This window comes from Photinus pyralis, unplaced genomic scaffold, assembly GCF_008802855.1.
Source record: "Photinus pyralis isolate 1611_PpyrPB1 unplaced genomic scaffold, Ppyr1.3 Ppyr1.4_LG1, whole genome shotgun sequence".
NCBI classification, from domain to species: domain Eukaryota; kingdom Metazoa; phylum Arthropoda; class Insecta; order Coleoptera; family Lampyridae; genus Photinus; species Photinus pyralis.
Genome location: NW_022170249.1, coordinates 67500881 through 67518316, shown reverse-complemented (window position 1 = coordinate 67518316; position 17436 = coordinate 67500881). Strand labels below are relative to the sequence as shown.

The 17436-nt window shown below is 36.1% G+C and overlaps 3 protein-coding genes across 8 annotated transcripts in view; 2 read left to right on the top strand and 1 right to left on the bottom strand.

Moving 5' to 3' along the window:
• Positions 1 to 4163: 4163 nt before the first annotated feature.
• Positions 4164 to 17436, bottom strand: part of LOC116159774 — a 25927-nt gene continuing 12654 nt past the window's right edge. For 2 of the 5 annotated variants that reach the window (XM_031472852.1, XM_031472851.1), the window contains exons 2-5: positions 5319 to 5495; positions 4884 to 5270; positions 4661 to 4836; positions 4164 to 4613 (exon numbers count right to left, since the gene is read on the bottom strand). In XM_031472852.1, coding sequence (XP_031328712.1) covers positions 4286 to 4613; positions 4661 to 4836; positions 4884 to 5270; positions 5319 to 5453 — 1026 coding nt within the window. In that variant the 5' untranslated portion in view covers positions 5454 to 5495 and the 3' untranslated portion in view covers positions 4164 to 4285. Of the gene's footprint in view, positions 4614 to 4660; positions 4837 to 4883; positions 5271 to 5318; positions 5496 to 12346; positions 12548 to 17436 lie in introns of those variants that run through there. The other 3 variants (XM_031472849.1, XM_031472848.1, XM_031472850.1) reach the window with 3 other exon arrangements.
• LOC116159776 (neuralized-like protein 2) lies at positions 12537 to 13815 on the top strand. 2 transcript variants are annotated; one of them, XM_031472854.1, is made up of 3 exons: positions 12539 to 12695; positions 12748 to 13444; positions 13493 to 13815. In XM_031472854.1, exons 1-3 carry the CDS (start codon positions 12675 to 12677, stop codon positions 13606 to 13608), a joined length of 834 nt encoding a protein of 277 aa, XP_031328714.1. In that variant the 5' UTR covers positions 12539 to 12674; the 3' UTR covers positions 13609 to 13815. The 2 variants fall into 2 exon arrangements, with proteins under 2 accessions (XP_031328713.1, XP_031328714.1); XM_031472853.1 differs by having other exon boundaries at positions 12537 to 12695; positions 12748 to 13815.
• The window catches only part of LOC116159772 (structural maintenance of chromosomes protein 2), a 10116-nt gene continuing 8440 nt past the window's right edge, over positions 15761 to 17436 (top strand). The window contains exons 1-3 of the mRNA XM_031472846.1: positions 15761 to 16049; positions 16098 to 16409; positions 17275 to 17385. Of these exons, the coding sequence (XP_031328706.1) occupies positions 15882 to 16049; positions 16098 to 16409; positions 17275 to 17385 (591 nt within the window). The 5' untranslated portion in view covers positions 15761 to 15881. The remainder of the gene's footprint in view (positions 16050 to 16097; positions 16410 to 17274; positions 17386 to 17436) is intronic.

The window sequence follows — 17436 nt, the reverse complement described above, 5'->3', positions numbered from 1 at the left end:
ATTTGGCCATGCCATATGGAGGGAACGCCGCGCCGGTTTCCCAACCAGCCCAGTGTATTCGGATAAGAAGTCTAAAAATTAAAACTTCTATAATCCATTGTGCGGTCCGCTGGCGTCCTAAAAATGTGTAGTTGGTCTTAAAATACAAAAGAGCGCTTCTTTTAACTTGACAACTTAATCGGATGTTGTTTCTGCATCTCATTAAATCAGCTACTGTTAATTATCCTTACTTAAATGTGCGAGATGAAATTTCTAAATTAGTGGAATATAACTTTCTACCATTTTGCCGATGGAAAATACTTGTGATTAGCAAATAACGGCTATGGTGTATAATTTTCACTTATAATTGCACAAGAGGTTTGTATTTTACCGAGTAAATTTGGGTTGTTTAGGTAATGAAAATCTGTTGCCTAGCAATTAGACGAGAAAAACTGTCAACTAATAAAAATGCGACACCGCAGGTGGAGCATTTTTAGGTTGACAGTTTTTCGAGTTCAATTGCTAAAAGGAAACAGATTTGAGTTGCAACAACCCAAATTTACTCGGTTTAAATACAAACCTCGAGTGTAATTCGGCAGGACAATTTAACGAACAAGAAATTCACGAAACTAATCAATTATTGACAGACGTCAAACTAGTCATATGGGAAAGGATAATGCGATAATTGGTTCGAAAATGAATAGTGAAAAAACCACTAGTGCATTTGTCGCTGGAAAAGATGCAGGTAACTTTTGCCGCTGTCAAAGTGACAATTGCACTGCGGCTTATGCGATTTTTTATACATGAGTTGAATTGTCAATATAAATTGTAGGAGTCTGCCGCCTGGATCCTGCCTTCCTGCTGTCAACCACAATCCACGTAGACTTTCTTTTTGCTAAATCAGCAGAACTTTCTCACAACAACGCAAAAATAACACTACTGAGTACACGGGAACTTTCCTGTAACCTTAACAGTTTCCCTCGTAAACCCGACTTTATGGAGCTTTAGCCTCTCAACCTCCTGTAATTTAAACGTCAGGATCATACACAAAATCGCCTCCAACGTAACATAATAACATAAAAATGTATGGGTGTAAAAAAAGTATGCTGCCATACTGAAACCCTGGATAGTAGGCAACCAGCTGAGCAGAAAATACTTAATAACTGCTTGTCTAATCAGTACCGTTACGGAACTATGAACCCCTAAAGACGACCAATGAGCGCGCCGTATTACGAATACCGCAACACAGGGATGCCGATGCGATATGTAACCGACTCTTGCTGCGTTAGGTGAACGCACGATACACTTACAACGGTATGCTCTTGCGCATCTAGCGTGACGTCACGTGCGAACAAAACCACAGAATATAGAGCAAAATTACGATGCTTAGATCGACAAATCACAAGGTTAGTTGACAAATCATACTGATTTGTGTAGAGATCCTCGCGTAAGTTATTTCTGGGATTTCGTGATCGTATGAAATAAACTCTAACCAAAAACATTGGCCCTAAACATGAAATGCGGCTGTTTCAGTAAAAATTATATAATTAATGCGTTATCAAAAGATCTAATCTCTCCTCCGTGTCCCTTTTGTTTTGATTTTCATTATTACGCCGTAGTTTTAAAGTAGGTAAAGCATCAGGTTTCAAACATCCGCTGTTTTTAAAAGTAGGTCTAAGAAGTCGTTCCCTTAGCGGTGCTTCAAAACGGCTGACTTCAAAATGTTCATAACAAATACAGGATATAGGATTAAACAGCAATGGAAAGACTTAAACACACCACTTAATAATAATGTAACACCATTTTTCAAGGTAATTTTGTCCTTACGACGACTTGCAACAATCCATTTTAGAGAAAAGTCTTCAATTTTCGGAAATCGAAAGTACCTATTTTATTTCCACACACAACCTGGCATTTTGGAATTTTCACTAATGATTACTTAGCTATCAACAAATTAACGCTATAAAACTCGTAAATACAACTGAAAAGGTGCAAACTGTCACGCGTGACATCTGTACTGGATTTTTCCGTGCGTAAACATTTGAATTTTGGCGCCACACGTTCGCAGGTGACGTAATGCGCAGTAGAAAACGCTTTTGAGAAAAATAATGAGCGTACCGTGTGTAAGTGTATCGTGGGTGAACGGTGGGGAGTGACAGATTGTGAACTGTCAGTCAACGCGCTGGTTAGTTATCTGAAGCCTGTGTTCAGAGTATCGTCTTCTTGGATATTTTTTGTGAAGTTTTATTTACCTTTAATTATTAATCTAACCATGGCCAATCGATTCGACTTTGTGGAGCGACGAGATATGCACTTTATTTACGGCTTAGCTGACGGTAATGCGCGAGAGGCAGTTCGTCTTTATGCCGAACGATATCCTAACCGTGTCCAGCCTAACCGCGCGCAATTTGTCAACATCCATCGAAATTTAGGTGAGCATGGCACGCTGGGTCGCAATCCTGATGTAACTGGCCGTCCACGGACTCGACGAACAGTGGAATTTGAAGAAGCTGTTTTAAATAGGATTGAAGAGAACCCGTCAACCAGTACTCGCGCAATAGCCCACGAATTGGATTGTTCAAACATGAGCGTCTGGCAGGTTTTGAACGACGAAGGAATGCACCCATTTCACTTACAAAAGGTTCAAGGCCTCTCTCATAATGACTACGCACCTCGAGTAGAGACATGTCAATGGTTTTTGCAGCAGTGCCAGGCCGAGCCCGACTTTGCATCTCTGCTAATGCATACCGACGAATGCTGTTTTACGCGTGATGGATACTTCAACGTACACAACAGCCATGTTTGGAGTGAGAACAATCCGCATGCCACGCATGTTGATTCAAGCCAACACAAATTTTCAATCAACATTTGGGCAGATATTATTGGTGACCATCTCATTGGACCGTGGGTTTTACCCCCACGTCTCAATGGCGCAGCTTACCTGCACTTCCTGCAAAACACTCTACCAGTTTTGATGGAAGATGTGCCACTAGCCACACGAGCTAGGATGTGGTTTCAGCATGACGGTGCTCCTGCACATTTTTCATTCGATGCCCGAAACCATCTAACGGCAACCTACGGGAAACGCTGGATTGGTAGGGGTGGACCCGTTCATTGGCCAGCAAGATCTCCTGACTGAACACCGTGCGATTTCTTTTTGTGGGGTTTCTTAAAAGACAAAATCTACGCAACCCCCGTAGAAACCCGAGAAGATCTCCAAGACAGAATTTTCGATGCCGCGCGAGAACTTCGAGAAAATCCACGGATTTTCGCGAAAGTCCGAAATAGTCTAATCCGACGCACCCATCTGTGCATTGACGTTCAAGGTGGTCACTTTGAGCACTTGCTTTAAAGAAAGCGAGAAAAAAAACGGCCTTTTTCAGGGCCACAAATAAAAATTATTTTTAAAAAAATGCCCGAGGCGAGAATCGAACCTTGCGCCTAACGCAGCAAGAGTCTGTTACATCGGCATCCCTGTGTTGCGGTATTCGTAATACGGCGCGCTCATTGGTCGTCTTTAGGGGTTCATAGTTCCGCAACGGTACTGATTAGACAACCAGTTATTAAGTATTTTCTGCTCAGCTGGTTGCCTACTATCCAGGGTTTCAGTTTGGCAGCACACTTTTTTTACACCCTGTAGAATCCTACTAAAGGATGAGGTCACCCTTTATCGAAAATCGCATACGTTGCGAATATTTCAGAAATCTCGATAGACATCGAGGCGATACAGAACGATGGCGGATGTGATGCAATCTTTCCGGGAAATCTGACGTGTTTGTTCGAGAACATTCTAGAATACTCGGAAACGTTCGAGAACTTTCGAGAAGGAAAGAGAGTTTATTATATAAACATATCGAATTGTGTTTCAGTCAGTTCCAATTTCAACGCCGAAGTAATAAATAGTTGGCGCTGTTATAAATTGTGTAAATTGTAAATTGTGTAATTTATTGTTAATTAATTGTAAATATATAAGTAACGTAATTAAATTTACGTTACAGTCTACTACGAGTAGGTACTTCATCTGCTTGTGTCTTAACATTACCTACCTGATATGTAAACTACTATTTTATCAACACAATATTTATAGTCGTACAGACTCATCTCTTTTCGGAATTTCGCTGTATTCATTTTGAAATTGGGTCTGAGCATTGAATAGTCTGAGTAAAAAATTCATCCAAGTCGCAACGTTATATTTCTCAATTCATTGGGCATGGAGTCTTTGAACAAAAAAGACAACCCCAATAATATACTGAGTTAAACAATTTTAATAATAGATTAGGTATACACTACATATTATTATACTATACTACACTGCATAACTTAAAGAAACATTCAACTTTTGTTCATTTAAACAGTTCTCAAACACTTTGTTAGCTTGAGATCCATAAATAGATTTGTGAACACCTATTATATGTGTTAAATGCGATTCGTAATTAACAATTCTGTTTCCCAACAGTGGTATAATATCTATGATGAATTTCCCAAAAGTTTTGTCATCTGAAAATTCTTTTGCGTTGTTGTACATCATCTCCATTATAATATTTATGCTGGTCAGGTCGATACTTTTTGAAATCAAACACGAAATGTTTGCGAAATGTTCCACCTGAAGAGTTGCGCACGTCTTCAAAAATTGACTAAAAGTATCTACTTTGAAAACGTAATCGTCAAAATATAAACTTACTTTAGCAATATGTTGCGTCGGGCGTCTGATAACATCTGCACGTGTTTTCTTAGGACAGATAAAGTTTTACCGTCCGTATTCACCAAGCTGTCCACTAAACTTACACTCACAATATCAGGTAAAGTTGCAAGCATTTCTTGTAACAGCTTCTCAACAGTGTGATCGTTGGTGAGCATCTAAACTAATTGAGTAATTCATTTGAAGAAAAATCAAACAGTTGTACCTTTCGAGTTAGGATGTATTTGCAAAAATATGACGCCACTAAATCGCGTTCGTGGCAAACTGAGTTTGAAATTGACCTCCATAATTTCCAAGTAGATTCCGAATTTAAATCGTCAGACAGTATGGTAAATATTTCGTCTAGTTGCTCTGGCGAGCACGAAGACATTTTTTTAATTATATCTTCGGATGTGACCTCTTCCTCTTCCAGTAGCTCCTTAACGCTATCAATGAAATCCTCTGTGCTGGTAACAATATTTGAAGGAGAATCGTGTGAAGAATGATCAATTTGACCACTGCTTCGATCTTCCTCGCCATCACTGTCTATAATTTCGATGCAGTCAGCACTTACGGTTTTTAAAGATGCAATTTTAGCCAACACCTCTTTGTCCTGAATATCAATCAGCAACAATCACGGGAAAAATTTAACATCACTCACCAAAGGTAATATTTCCTCCCAGAGCTGTTTCACTTGCGGTGAAACGGGGTCGGGAGTTTGATTGGCAACTACTTTAAAGAACTGCATTAGCTCCGGTTCAGATTGCTTACTAAACTTATACTTTGACCAATTCATTGTAGAAGAATTGCGTTGCAATTTAAATCGTTATAGTTGCTCCTAAAATACAAATAATATACGTAAGTACCTATACTGTAGTCAATTCGTATTTCAGTGTTATTGCAATTGGTTAGGCCGCCAACAATACACACTGCTACATGATCTCCTTGAGTAAAACCAACGATGTATCTATCCTTCTCAGTTTTGCATATTCTCTTCATTTATTGTTAAACACAATAGACCATGTATAATGATCAAGGACTAATTATTATGTTAACAAGTTTATCGAAAAGCTGTACAATATTTGACTGGAGATGCAAAATACCTATTTCTGTCACCATTGAATAAATTACTTATTCAATGCATTTACTGCATTTCTCTATAATGACACCTTCTGTAAATTACGTGGTATTTCATGTAATTAGTGGACTAGATTAGCATTGTTTGTTATAACATTTTTTAATTACCCCTTTATTTCTTGTGATTTGTTCTAATGATTTTTACTGATTTATAGATTTTTATATCTTTTCAAAAATTAATAACAATTGTACATTTAGCGTATTAGGTACTTATTTATAATCCTGCACAACCCATGGAGAATTTTTCCGAACATCTTTTGTGCGGTAAGATGACTTCACTTTTTTGCCCTGAATTCAATGGTAAAAATAAAATTTACTTGATCCTCCTATTTTTTGAGGGACAAATATTCCTGTTGATAAAGTTGATTGAAAAAAGAAGTAGGTAATAGTAAAAAATTTATCGGTTTCTGTCGCTACATAGTATTGGAAATTTGAAAAAAATTCACCAAGTTGATGTGAAGTTTGTGGGACTCCATCAAAAGGTATTCTCAAACGGAAAGATAAATAGTCGAATTTTTTTAAAAGTGCATGAATTTTTTTATATCCACCACTTTCACTAACTTGACTTTACATAAGCAAAACAGTGACACTTTGTTTTAAATAAAATTGTCAGTGTCGGCCATTAGTTATCGTATCCCGCTTAGGAATTTAACTAAAAAGGGGAATTGTATTTATATCGGTAGCGTTTCTTTTATATGTATAACATACCACGACGTTTCCTATGTTTATGTTCCGCTAATAAGTGAAAAAATGCCTATATGCCATTTGTTATCTATTGGGCGCAACTTTATGGAAATGCATGTGCATCTTTTGCTTTTGGTCGCATTTCTCGAAATAGATAATTTCCACGAAGACTTACCCTTAGTCCAGTATGCAGACAATTTTGACCTGCAAAAGGTGATGTAAAAGATTATATTGTTTTAAATGGTCCATTTGGGTCCAAATAACATGTATTTGAAGAGTACACACAAATTTTTTCCCGGCACAACTTTTGGCAGCCAAAAAACCTCAAAATTTTTGTCATTTTTTTAGTTTTTCGCTTAAAACTCGAAAACGGTCCATATTTTATGAATAACACTTCTTCAGTAAATTAAAGAAAACAAAATTATCCGTCGATAAAGAAAACAAACAAAATCGGTCCAATAGAAAAATTTTTACAAGCGATCAAAAAACGCCTATTTTTTCAACGAATTTCAAAAATTGGTCCAATTTTAAATTGTTGGTACTTTTTGAACTCTCTGATTGATGTTCTACAATCTTTAGGGAGGGAGGTAGTGGATTTTATCGTTCCTTTAGGAGCTACAACGCATTAAAAAAAGGTTAACTCAGTTCTTTAGAAAAGTTGGAAAAAATGGGCGTTTTTTGACCGCTTGTAAAAATTTTTCTATTGGACCGATTTTGTTTGTTTTTTTTTATCGACGCAGAATTTTGTTTTTTTTAATTTACTAAAGAAGTGTTATTCATAAAATATGGACCGTTTTGGAGTTTTAAGCGAAAAACTGAAGAAAGTCCGAACGTTTTGAGGTTTTTTGGCTACCAAAAGTTGTGCCGGGAAAAAATTGGTGTGCACTCTTCAAATACATGTTATTTGGACCCAAATGGACCATTTAAAACGTTAAAATCGTTTACACCACATTTTGCAGGAATCGGCCCTTCTGACTGCTCCGCATGCTGGACTATTTGAGGAAACTGATAATTTTAGATGGGAAATATACACAAACGTGTAATTTAGTCATATTTGATTTGATCTAACTAAACCAAGTGCTACGCTTCTGGTAGTTTGAAAGCATTGTTATAAAACAGAGTTCATATTCAGCACTACTTATGATATAATATGTGAAGTACCTAGTATTGTACGTACTCCCCGCCCCGTCAAAGGGAAATATTATTACAGCCTCATTATAGGGCTTTTTTTATTTCTTGAAGCATCCTGGTGGGATGCAAAAGGTTTTAGAAAGAAAACATTATTTCCAATTTACCTATAATTAGGATATCCATTTTTCGTCTCGGGAATATGTGACATTATGATTTACAAATCAACAGCATTCAAATAAATAAATAATAAATTGTAATTTATCTAATCCGTACCATTAGGAACGGCGTAAACAATGTGTAGGGTAATGCCAGGTAGTTTCTTTTGTTTTCCCTTTCAAGTAATGAGTTGTCGCCTCAGGCGTTATAAGTGCAATTTGAGTTGCCTATCTTTACGTTAGCGTTTTGATTTCTTTCTGAAGATCGCGAAACATTTTTTAAAATATCATAATAGATGGAAATAATATCTTTAAGTACGGCCGTAATAAATACTGTCGGATTTCCAAATTGGTGCTGCACGTTTTTCTACCCTCATTACATCGGCTGTTATCTACAAAAAACGATTTTTCTATTCATCGATCTTCCTAAAAAACTAAGACCGATATTTCAATTTTTTTTAAGTACCGCCGTTCTTTTCATCATTGCAAAGAATATCCACTACCGAGAATTTGTTAGACTTCAACTACAAAAGCAGCATTTCATAAGAAAGTTTAGCTATTTTTCCAATATGGCGGATTGACTACAGAGGAGCCTTAAGTATATTAACAAAATGGTGATTGCTTGAAGAACATGAAAATTATAAAAATAAATAGGATTAAAAAAAAGAATCTGTGTGCCCCTCGGCATCATAATTATGTCGCCGTCATACTTTACTAAGTTGGTGACCCAAAAATAACAGATTAAATCTAAATAATTATATTTATGCGACAAAATAATTAAAATAAATAAAACAATAAAAAAAATTAAAATAACTTATAATAGAAACCTACAAATTGGGTTTACACAATCATTTGAGAAAGAAATGGCAGACGAGTCTACTGTAAATCCATACGTGACGTCATGCGGCAAATACAGTACCTACTTGATTAAGGTAGCAGACTCGTCTGCCATTTTGGAGTCAAGGGACAGTCCAAATCTGTGCACAGAAAATCTGGTTAATGTGTAAAATCTTTCTCAAATACCTTTATGCAATAGCTAATAATAACGTTTCAAAAAATCAATAGTTTTTCTTTAAATGATAACGCAATACATGCAAGAAACGTTTTGTATGGGTTAATTGCGAGGTTAATTGGCAGTGGGCTCCAAAATGGAGGACGAGCTTATGGACTAAGCTTACGGACGAGTCAGCTGTGGTATACATGCATAGTTAGTAGCTATACTGGCAAACATTCAATAGCCCTACTTTAACTCATTTTTTAACACATTGCTAGTAATTCTCCGATTTCAAGGAGCGGGTTGTCTCAGAAAATGGCCATCCCCATCCCCATCGTTTTTGCCATTTTCCTGGACTTATATACTGTGTGTCCCCGAATTGAGTAATGGTGCGTAATTTAACAAACATTTTTGAATCTCGTATTGATGTTTTGGAATCCCGGCCTACTTGGTCTGAAAAGAATTTTAAGCACACTTTTACTTTTTAAAACCCAAGATATGGCCGCGTCAAATGAGAAAAAAAAACAATTTTTTCTTCAAACGTCATATAATATTGACATTACGTAGCCCAGCACTCTGAGTTAAAGTTTGACTTTTTAGAACAATCGAACAAGCGGCAGTGAAGTATTTTAGTGCCTAGGCAATAAAACGCTTCAGTGCCAGTGTCACATTGTTTTGCTTTGACAAGTTGATGTTATTTACATTAGGTTCTTGGTTCACCTAGCAAGTGCGTTGATCTTTCCTTCTGATTTTAACAGAAATAAAAATATAGTCGATCAAAGAAGCTATTTATTTATTTAAATAATAGTTAATGTTGAAAGTACCATTATTGAAATTAAACCTTCGTTCCTGCAGCATCCAAGTTTTGAAGAGTCAAGTTTTGTTTGGCTCGTCTTATTTCTAATGAATGAATGAAGTATTTTCAAAAAACTGTATTGGTTTCTGCTTCAAATGAAGGAGTAGTTGAAGTCATTCCATCTGATAAACCTGGATTTTCTAAAGTTGTCGAAAGTATTTTTTGTGCAATTTCATTTTTATTTGAAATCGAAAAACTCGTCCACAATTAAAACGTCAAAACTAATAATGGCCAACTATAGCAATTGTTATAGTCACCACGGCCGACGCGCTCACGGCTACCCATAACGATCGGGTTAATATTTCTTCCGATTTGGAAACCATTATTTGGGCGTTATTCTCATGTTTGAAGAAAAAATAGCATATATTATGCGGAGCTAAAGTAACTTCTTATGGCTCGTCAGTATTTTGCTGGCCTCGCTTCGCTCGGCCATCAAACACTGACTCGCCATAAAAAGTATCACTTTAGCTCCTCATAATATAATATACTATTATCTTGAGGTAAAATACCGCTTCGGTCAATAACACGGAAAACCTAACGGAAAACTGACATTAAGAAAAATTATTTAGAATATGAAATTATGTCCTTATCTCTATATACAAAAATGAACCCCTGTTTCTTCTGGTCACGCAATAACTTTAGAACGACTTTACCGATTTCGTTCATCTTTTTTTTTTAAGTTTTCTAATACTGTGTAGAAGGTTCTTACGGCAAGAAAAACTAAGAAAATCGCGCAGAAAATTGGAAAATTGGAGAAAACTTAACGACTATTTAAACATCGCGCGTTTGACGGTGCGGCAGCAATTGTTTTAACAGCTACATCGATCGGCATATATCCGTCAAAAAATTAATTTGTGTGCTGTCAATTCGATCGGGAAGTTTATCCAGATTTCAGAGAGTTTTTTGAGAAATGTCGATGTTATTTCACCGCAATCACGCCTTTTATATTAAAAGTTAGATATACCTAATATCCATTTTTGGTAAGTGTTGATAGACTAAACACGTGGTATACATAGTTATACAGAAACACTAGGGAGTTAATTTCTATTTTCAGTTGAATTTAAGTTTTTTGTATATGCTACTAATTAGACGTACCAACATATGGTACCATAATCCTACAAGTCAAACATACCGGATGGTGCACGGTAAGTAGGAACATAGGGATTGAACATGGGAAATTAGTTTTATGCAATATCCTGCCCTCCTGTACATTTTACAGAAAAAACTGTAGAGTTTAAAGTTGTTCAGAATTAAAACTGGTTTTACATGTTTTATTAAGCTTTTGGTATACCCGCAAATTTAAAAATAAATTTCAACATTTCTGTTATTAGTATTTTCATAAAACAAAAAAAGTCATGGCTATTGCTACTAATAACAGAAATGTTCAAACTTATTTTTAAATTTGCGGGTATACCGTGCACCACCCGGTAAGTCAAACTGACGAGCAGAAATGTCCCCTTTAATCCCTATCGAGCTGCATTTAATTACAACGTAACAATCGATTACAGTTTACAGTAAATCGTTGCTATTAGACCAAAGAACTTTGTGTGTCCACATTGCAAGGCTTTTAAGTTTAAAACTGAAGCCCCGGGATTATGTTGCGCCAGTGGCCAAGCAAAATTTACGCCATTGGTACCGCCACCAGAGCATTCCTTGGTTTCTGGAAATGGGCCAGATTCTATACATTTTTTTACTCAAATCCAGAATTGCTTTCAAATTACGGCATTTGGCGCAAGCAACGTAGAAGTGAGTGCGTTTATTTTTTATTATTCTGGGGAGAGATGGGGAGATTTTGGGGCAAGTGTGTCAATATCTCTTTTCCGGCTAAACGGTTGAACCGATTGAAACCAAATTTGGGACACATATTCTTAGACATAAAAGGGCCGAATCGCGTATGCGCAGGTGGGGCGGGTGGTACCTGCGCTAGGCACAGAAAATTTCTTGAAATAATTTTTTCCAGTGCAAATTAATTAGGTATGCATAGCGAGGAAAGAGGACAACGTCCGTCGGGTCAGCTAGTATGCAATAAATATCGGATCACTTTGATTATAACTATCAGTATTTGACGAGGTATTTGATTTATAGTTTTGCGCTTTAACAATAAAAGATAATTCATTTCAACAGATTGTTTTAGGTGTCACTTTAATCTTAATGACAGTTAATAATAATTCATTTGTTTTATTTAGGTACACAGAATACTTGTTTTTGAGGTTGTTGTGCAAGACTACAAATCAAATACTGATTTAATCAAAGTGATCCGATATTTGGGAAATCTCATATGGACATAATTCTAAACAACTTTTGCCGTATTATTGACCGAAATGGCCTTTACCTGAACATACAACTATTTTTTTTCTCATTTATGACGGCCATCTTGGATTTTAAAAAGTAAAAATGTGCTTTAAAATTCTTCAATTCTCATTCTTCAAAACGAGATATGATCAATTACATGTATAGTGAAGTCAACCCGTGGACACACTGTTTAATTAATTCCTTTACCTTCATTTCATTATACTTATATTATAGGCATAGATTAATTGAGTCTCTTTACAATACGCGGTGCCAAAACCATAGACATATGAGAGTAAGCATATGTCTATGGTCAAAACGTAAACTGTATCATTGAATTTATAACTATCTATAAATTTAATAACCGTATAATTTAAATGAGTCATATTTTCAACTGGGGTTTTTCTGATGAGTAATCGGTTGACTATATACTTTTGACTTACCCTATATATAAGTTTAACGAAGTAACGAACAAATTATTTTATAGGATGCACGTTACACATTTAAATTACTTCATTATTTACATAATAAGAGTTTGTGCACTTTCCGATTACAAATGAATAATTTTAATCACTTAATTGCTTACCTACACCATATTTTAAAAAGTGTTGGTTTGTAGGACTCTCTTTAAATGTTAGGTTAAATGAATACTGTAGGGATTTTACCACTACTTCTTCTTTCCCTGTTTACATGTAAATAAATAAATAAAATAAGTAAACATAAACTATTAAGACAAAAATGAGTGGTTTTCTCGCAGATTAAAGTAAAATTATGTTGTTGGTGCAACAATGTGTAAGTCTAAAAGAAACTTTTAATTGAGAAATTACAGAAAAACCAATTGCAGATGGCAAGTTTATTCATACAAAAAGATAAGGAAAATATGTCGAATACAAGAACTCATCTAACAAGGTTTCATCCGTACCACGGTGAAAACATCATATTATCAGAAGACAACACAGTAGCATATCGTAAAACAAGCTTCGCCAACGCTTTAACTTTTAGCGAAAAACCCCTTCAGCCGGGAGAAATATTCCTACTGGAGATTGATCAGAATGAGCGCGGATGGAGCGGGCATATGAGGCTAGGTTTAACTCAATTAGATCCGTATACGATTTTTCAAACGGGCGTTCCTCAATATGCGTTACCCGACCTGGCGAGTAAGGGTACCTCGTGGATATACGGCATAACCAAGGCACACAATCACTCGTACGAATGCGAGCACGAAAGGAAGCACGGAAAATGTGGTCATAGAAGGTTGAGCAACTATAACGGCGTAATCCGAACATGTAGAGGAACCGTACCGCTGCACGTTTTGAAACCCATCAAGCATTCCAGTGATATTCTACCTACCGATACGGGTAGTAAAATAGGTGTAATGTATATTCCGATAAACGAGCACGAAGCCAATATGCATTACATCATTAACGGTGAAGACTTAGGCGCTTGTGTTAAGCATATACCTTATAGTGATGCACCTCTTCATGTTGTTGTGGACGTGTATGGAACTACAAAAAAAGTTAGAATTATTCAACTTTACGGAGGTAACCATCGGGGTGTTCTTGGATCACTTTTAATTATTCTATTTTTAGTACCAACACTGCAATCGGCATGTAGAGATGCCATTTTACAGCACATTACAACAAAGGGAGTATCGGCTTTGCCTTTACCAAAAATGTTAAAAGAATACTTACTTTATCAGAATTAAGGGTAGTTAATCTGTATCTAAAGACTGCAATAATTCATCAAGCAAGTATGTTTTCAATTGTTTTATATACGCGGCGTAATCGATATTGTTTTTAATTCATAATGTTATACATTTGTTGCTATTGTATTCTGTTGTACTTCATATAATCGGTTAGAAAATAACTGTTCATCTTCTCTTTATAGCTTTTGATTATAGTTTTAATTTATGCGTCTTGTTTTTCTTAAATGTAAGTACTTAAAATGGAAATGTAATTTTTACAGTTTTGTAAGTGGCAATGTCTACTTTGCCATTCACTTGATAACATTTGGGGCAAAAGACAAAAAATTAATAATTGCTGAGAATGATTTTTTCAAAAGTTGGCTGGAAATTCGCCTAAAAGTGAATTGAAAAGTCATTGGAGTCCGGAAGCAACTTATTGCTCCTTCTTTTTGGAAAAAATTACAAGGCTAATTAGATATCTCCCAAACCTGAAGGAAAACGAAACTGAACAATCCAAGTTTCTTAAATGAGTGCAATATGAGTCACAAAGCGTCTTCTGCAGTCGTTATCCTTTGAAAGGAGGCAGATTGGAGAACTGAAAGGAAGGTAGTTGAGTGACATCACATCATGAGGGGGTGGAGCTTAACCGTCCATAAGTGATTCCATATAGGTACACTGTGGTGCTAATCAATACACAGTAAGTATATGTAAGTATGTACTTTTTTCCGGTCCATATAAAAATATATGAAATTGATGATGGATTCTCAAAGACAAAACGTCGCAGTAAAAATCTGTGGGCACCCTCTGGTGGAGCTTAAAAGGTTCCAGAGGAAGAGTTATTTGTTTTTGATATCTTTTCAAACAGGGTCAGAAAAAAACGAATATATGGTTAATTTCGGTTTTTTTTTTCGAATATCTTTAGAACTGATCGGAATTTCCCAATTTTTAAAACATTTTACTAAGCCCCAAAACAGGTACGCAATAACTTCTTTCTAATTTAACCGACTGTGTATATTCCTTAGTGGTGCCCGTTTTACTTATGCTGTGCATTCCCTTATCTTAAACACACTGTATATCTCGCGACCCTTTTGAATTTTTTTCAATCCGCGTAGGGTACGATTGGTATAATACATTCCAGGCGCAAGCGCAGAACTTTTGCAGGTGGGTAATTGATACATTCTGAAGACTGGTCTGGTCAATGTACTATGACGTTCCTGAAACGTTCTTTTAATGTCCAAATACTACAAGTATTGTTGTTCACACAACGTTCTTAGAAAGCGTTCATTAGATTGTTAACAAGTGAACATTTTTTGAACATTCATCGGAACGTTATTGAAGAGCTTTAAAAATACTTTACAATAATAATGTAAATTTATTTTTAACATTTTCATGACACATGTCTCGTCCAGAAGATTTATTTTGCTTTTGTGGGTACTGAGTAGCGAGTATTCTCTTCCGACACACCGTTTTTGAAATATTAGTTTTTAAAAGTTTTGGCATCACCAACGGCTATATTTAAAAGAGGCCCCAGTTTCACTTTGTGAGTAATCTTATTCATTTTTGAGGTATAAGGAAGTATAACAGATCATGCGATATAGGAGGTCGAGGAGGAGGACTGTGTGGTTGACAGAAATATTAATTTCGTTTGTTGAGACCTTTAATTAATACCATGAAGGCCACTGTCAATATTTAACTCCCCTACCCCCTGATCTCGAAAAGTCGAGTCGCGTGGGACTTTGGGCAGTCGAGTCGCGAGGGACTTTGGGCTTTGTAGAAACCAATTCTTTTCGATGAGACTTTTCATTAAAATACCATGAAGCATGAAATGTAAAACGTGTGTCTTGTACTGTAATCACCAAATATGCATTAAAAATTCGTAACTATATCCAAGGAATCATGGAATCCAAAACATATATAAACGATAAACCTGAAGAATGCGTAGACGCATTCTGGATTAAAATTATAATTATTCTTTCATTGATCGCTAATAAAGAAGCAAGGACCAAAAGATGTAGGAAATGGAATGTGGCAAATTTCATATTCTGCGTATTGCAGTTGTGAATAGGCAACCTTACATACTCCTCTGCATTCATTGTTCTTTAGGCAACTTTTCTATTTAGATGTTGGTATACCTATTACTATTGTATTTGTATTTACATTTAGTTGGCAATGATGAAATCATTTCAAAAGTGTTTACAACGGTCATTGATGATATTTGTACACTATTTTCAGTATTTATTCTCTCAAATTGTGTGTGCAAATCATCTGAAAGGGATTGAAGTTTAATTTACAAAATGTACATAAAATCGATTGTGCTGGACGGTTTCAAATCTTACGGCCAACGTACCGAAATACACGGATTTGATCGAGAGTTCAATGCGATCACTGGCTTAAACGGTACTGGTAAATCCAACATTTTAGATTCGATATGCTTTGTACTGGGCATTTCAAACTTAAGTCAGGTAGACTTCACAGCCAGTTGGCGCAAAATTAACCTCAATTATTTTCAGGTGAGAGCGGGAAACCTACAAGATTTAATTTATCGATCTGGCCAAGCCGGAGTGACAAAAGCGACAGTATCGATAACGTTCGACAACCGTAACTCGCAACAAAGTCCGCCCGGTTTTGAGGATTATGAGGAGATAACGATCAGTCGACAGGTGGCTATGGGTGGCAAGAATAAATATTTGTTAAACGGATCTGTGGTGCAAAACAAACGAATACAAGACTTGTTCTGTTCCGTACAGTTAAACGTTAATAACCCCCATTTTTTGATCATGCAGGGACGTATTACGAAAGTACTGAACATGAAACCACCTGAGGTAAGTTTCTATTACGCGTAAGAGAGAGCACTACATAGACTTGAATCTCTCTTGATCGCTTTCAATGAATCTATATATGGACAAAGGGACAGATATAGTGGCTGCAAAAGCACTATACCTAAAAATGTGTGATTTGGAATATCGAAATGTAGGAAACGAATTAATGTAGGACTTTTTAAGATTTCACACGTTTTCATTTTTGCCAGGAACCCAAATTTTCCTCGTTTAATAGCCTTGATTGTCGAGCTTGAAGTGTTCAAGGTTTTTCTAGAGTTTTCCAACTTGTGGTGCAGTTTTTTAGGATATTTAATAGCATTTAAGGATCTTTAGTGGTATTCAAGAACCTTCAAAAGATTTCAAGTGTCGTCAACAAAGTCATCAAGAGGAATTTTTAAGAGTACTTTATTGATCCTTAAGGCTCCTATGGAGTAGATATACAGTGATATTTATTAAGAGGTAGACATAGGGATTTACGAGGGGATTTACATGTGTTTTTACCCTATGCCTACTTTTAAAAGACAAAATCCTTCTGAAGGGCGCTTCATTTCCTGCATCAACAATATACAAATTAATTAATGAGACAGCCAGATCTTTATTTGTTTTAAGAAGCTACTTTGGTTGTATAAAATTAGGCGTCCTTCAGAAGAGATTTTGTCATTTAAAAGTAGACATATGGGAAAATAATACACGTAAATCCCTATGTCTACTTCTTAATGAATAGCACTGTATATCTGCAGGAAAAACTAGCCAACTGTCATATTGCACGGGCTTATTGATGTGTGGCAAAGACTTTTAATACTAAGTACGAAATAATCTCTATACGTGACTCTTGCATGCCCTCATATTGTCCTAACCATGTTTGTAGATTCTTGCAATGATAGAGGAGGCAGCCGGTACCAGAATGTACGAGACTAAGCGACAACAGGCCCAAAAAACCATTGAGAAGAAAGATGCGAAGTTAGAAGAGCTAAATAAGGTAAGTTCAGGAATTTGTCATCATTTAAGTACTAACCGTTACGTTAACCCA

What these genes read in the sequence shown, in the direction of transcription:
- LOC116159776 (XM_031472853.1), top strand. Translation starts at nt 12,675, where the DNA reads ATGTTGTTGGTGCAACAATGT. An exon ending in TGTTGTTGGTGCAACAATGT is followed by an intron (nt 12,696 to 12,747) that starts GTAAGTCTAAAA and finishes AACCAATTGCAG; the next exon opens with ATGGCAAGTTTATTCATACA.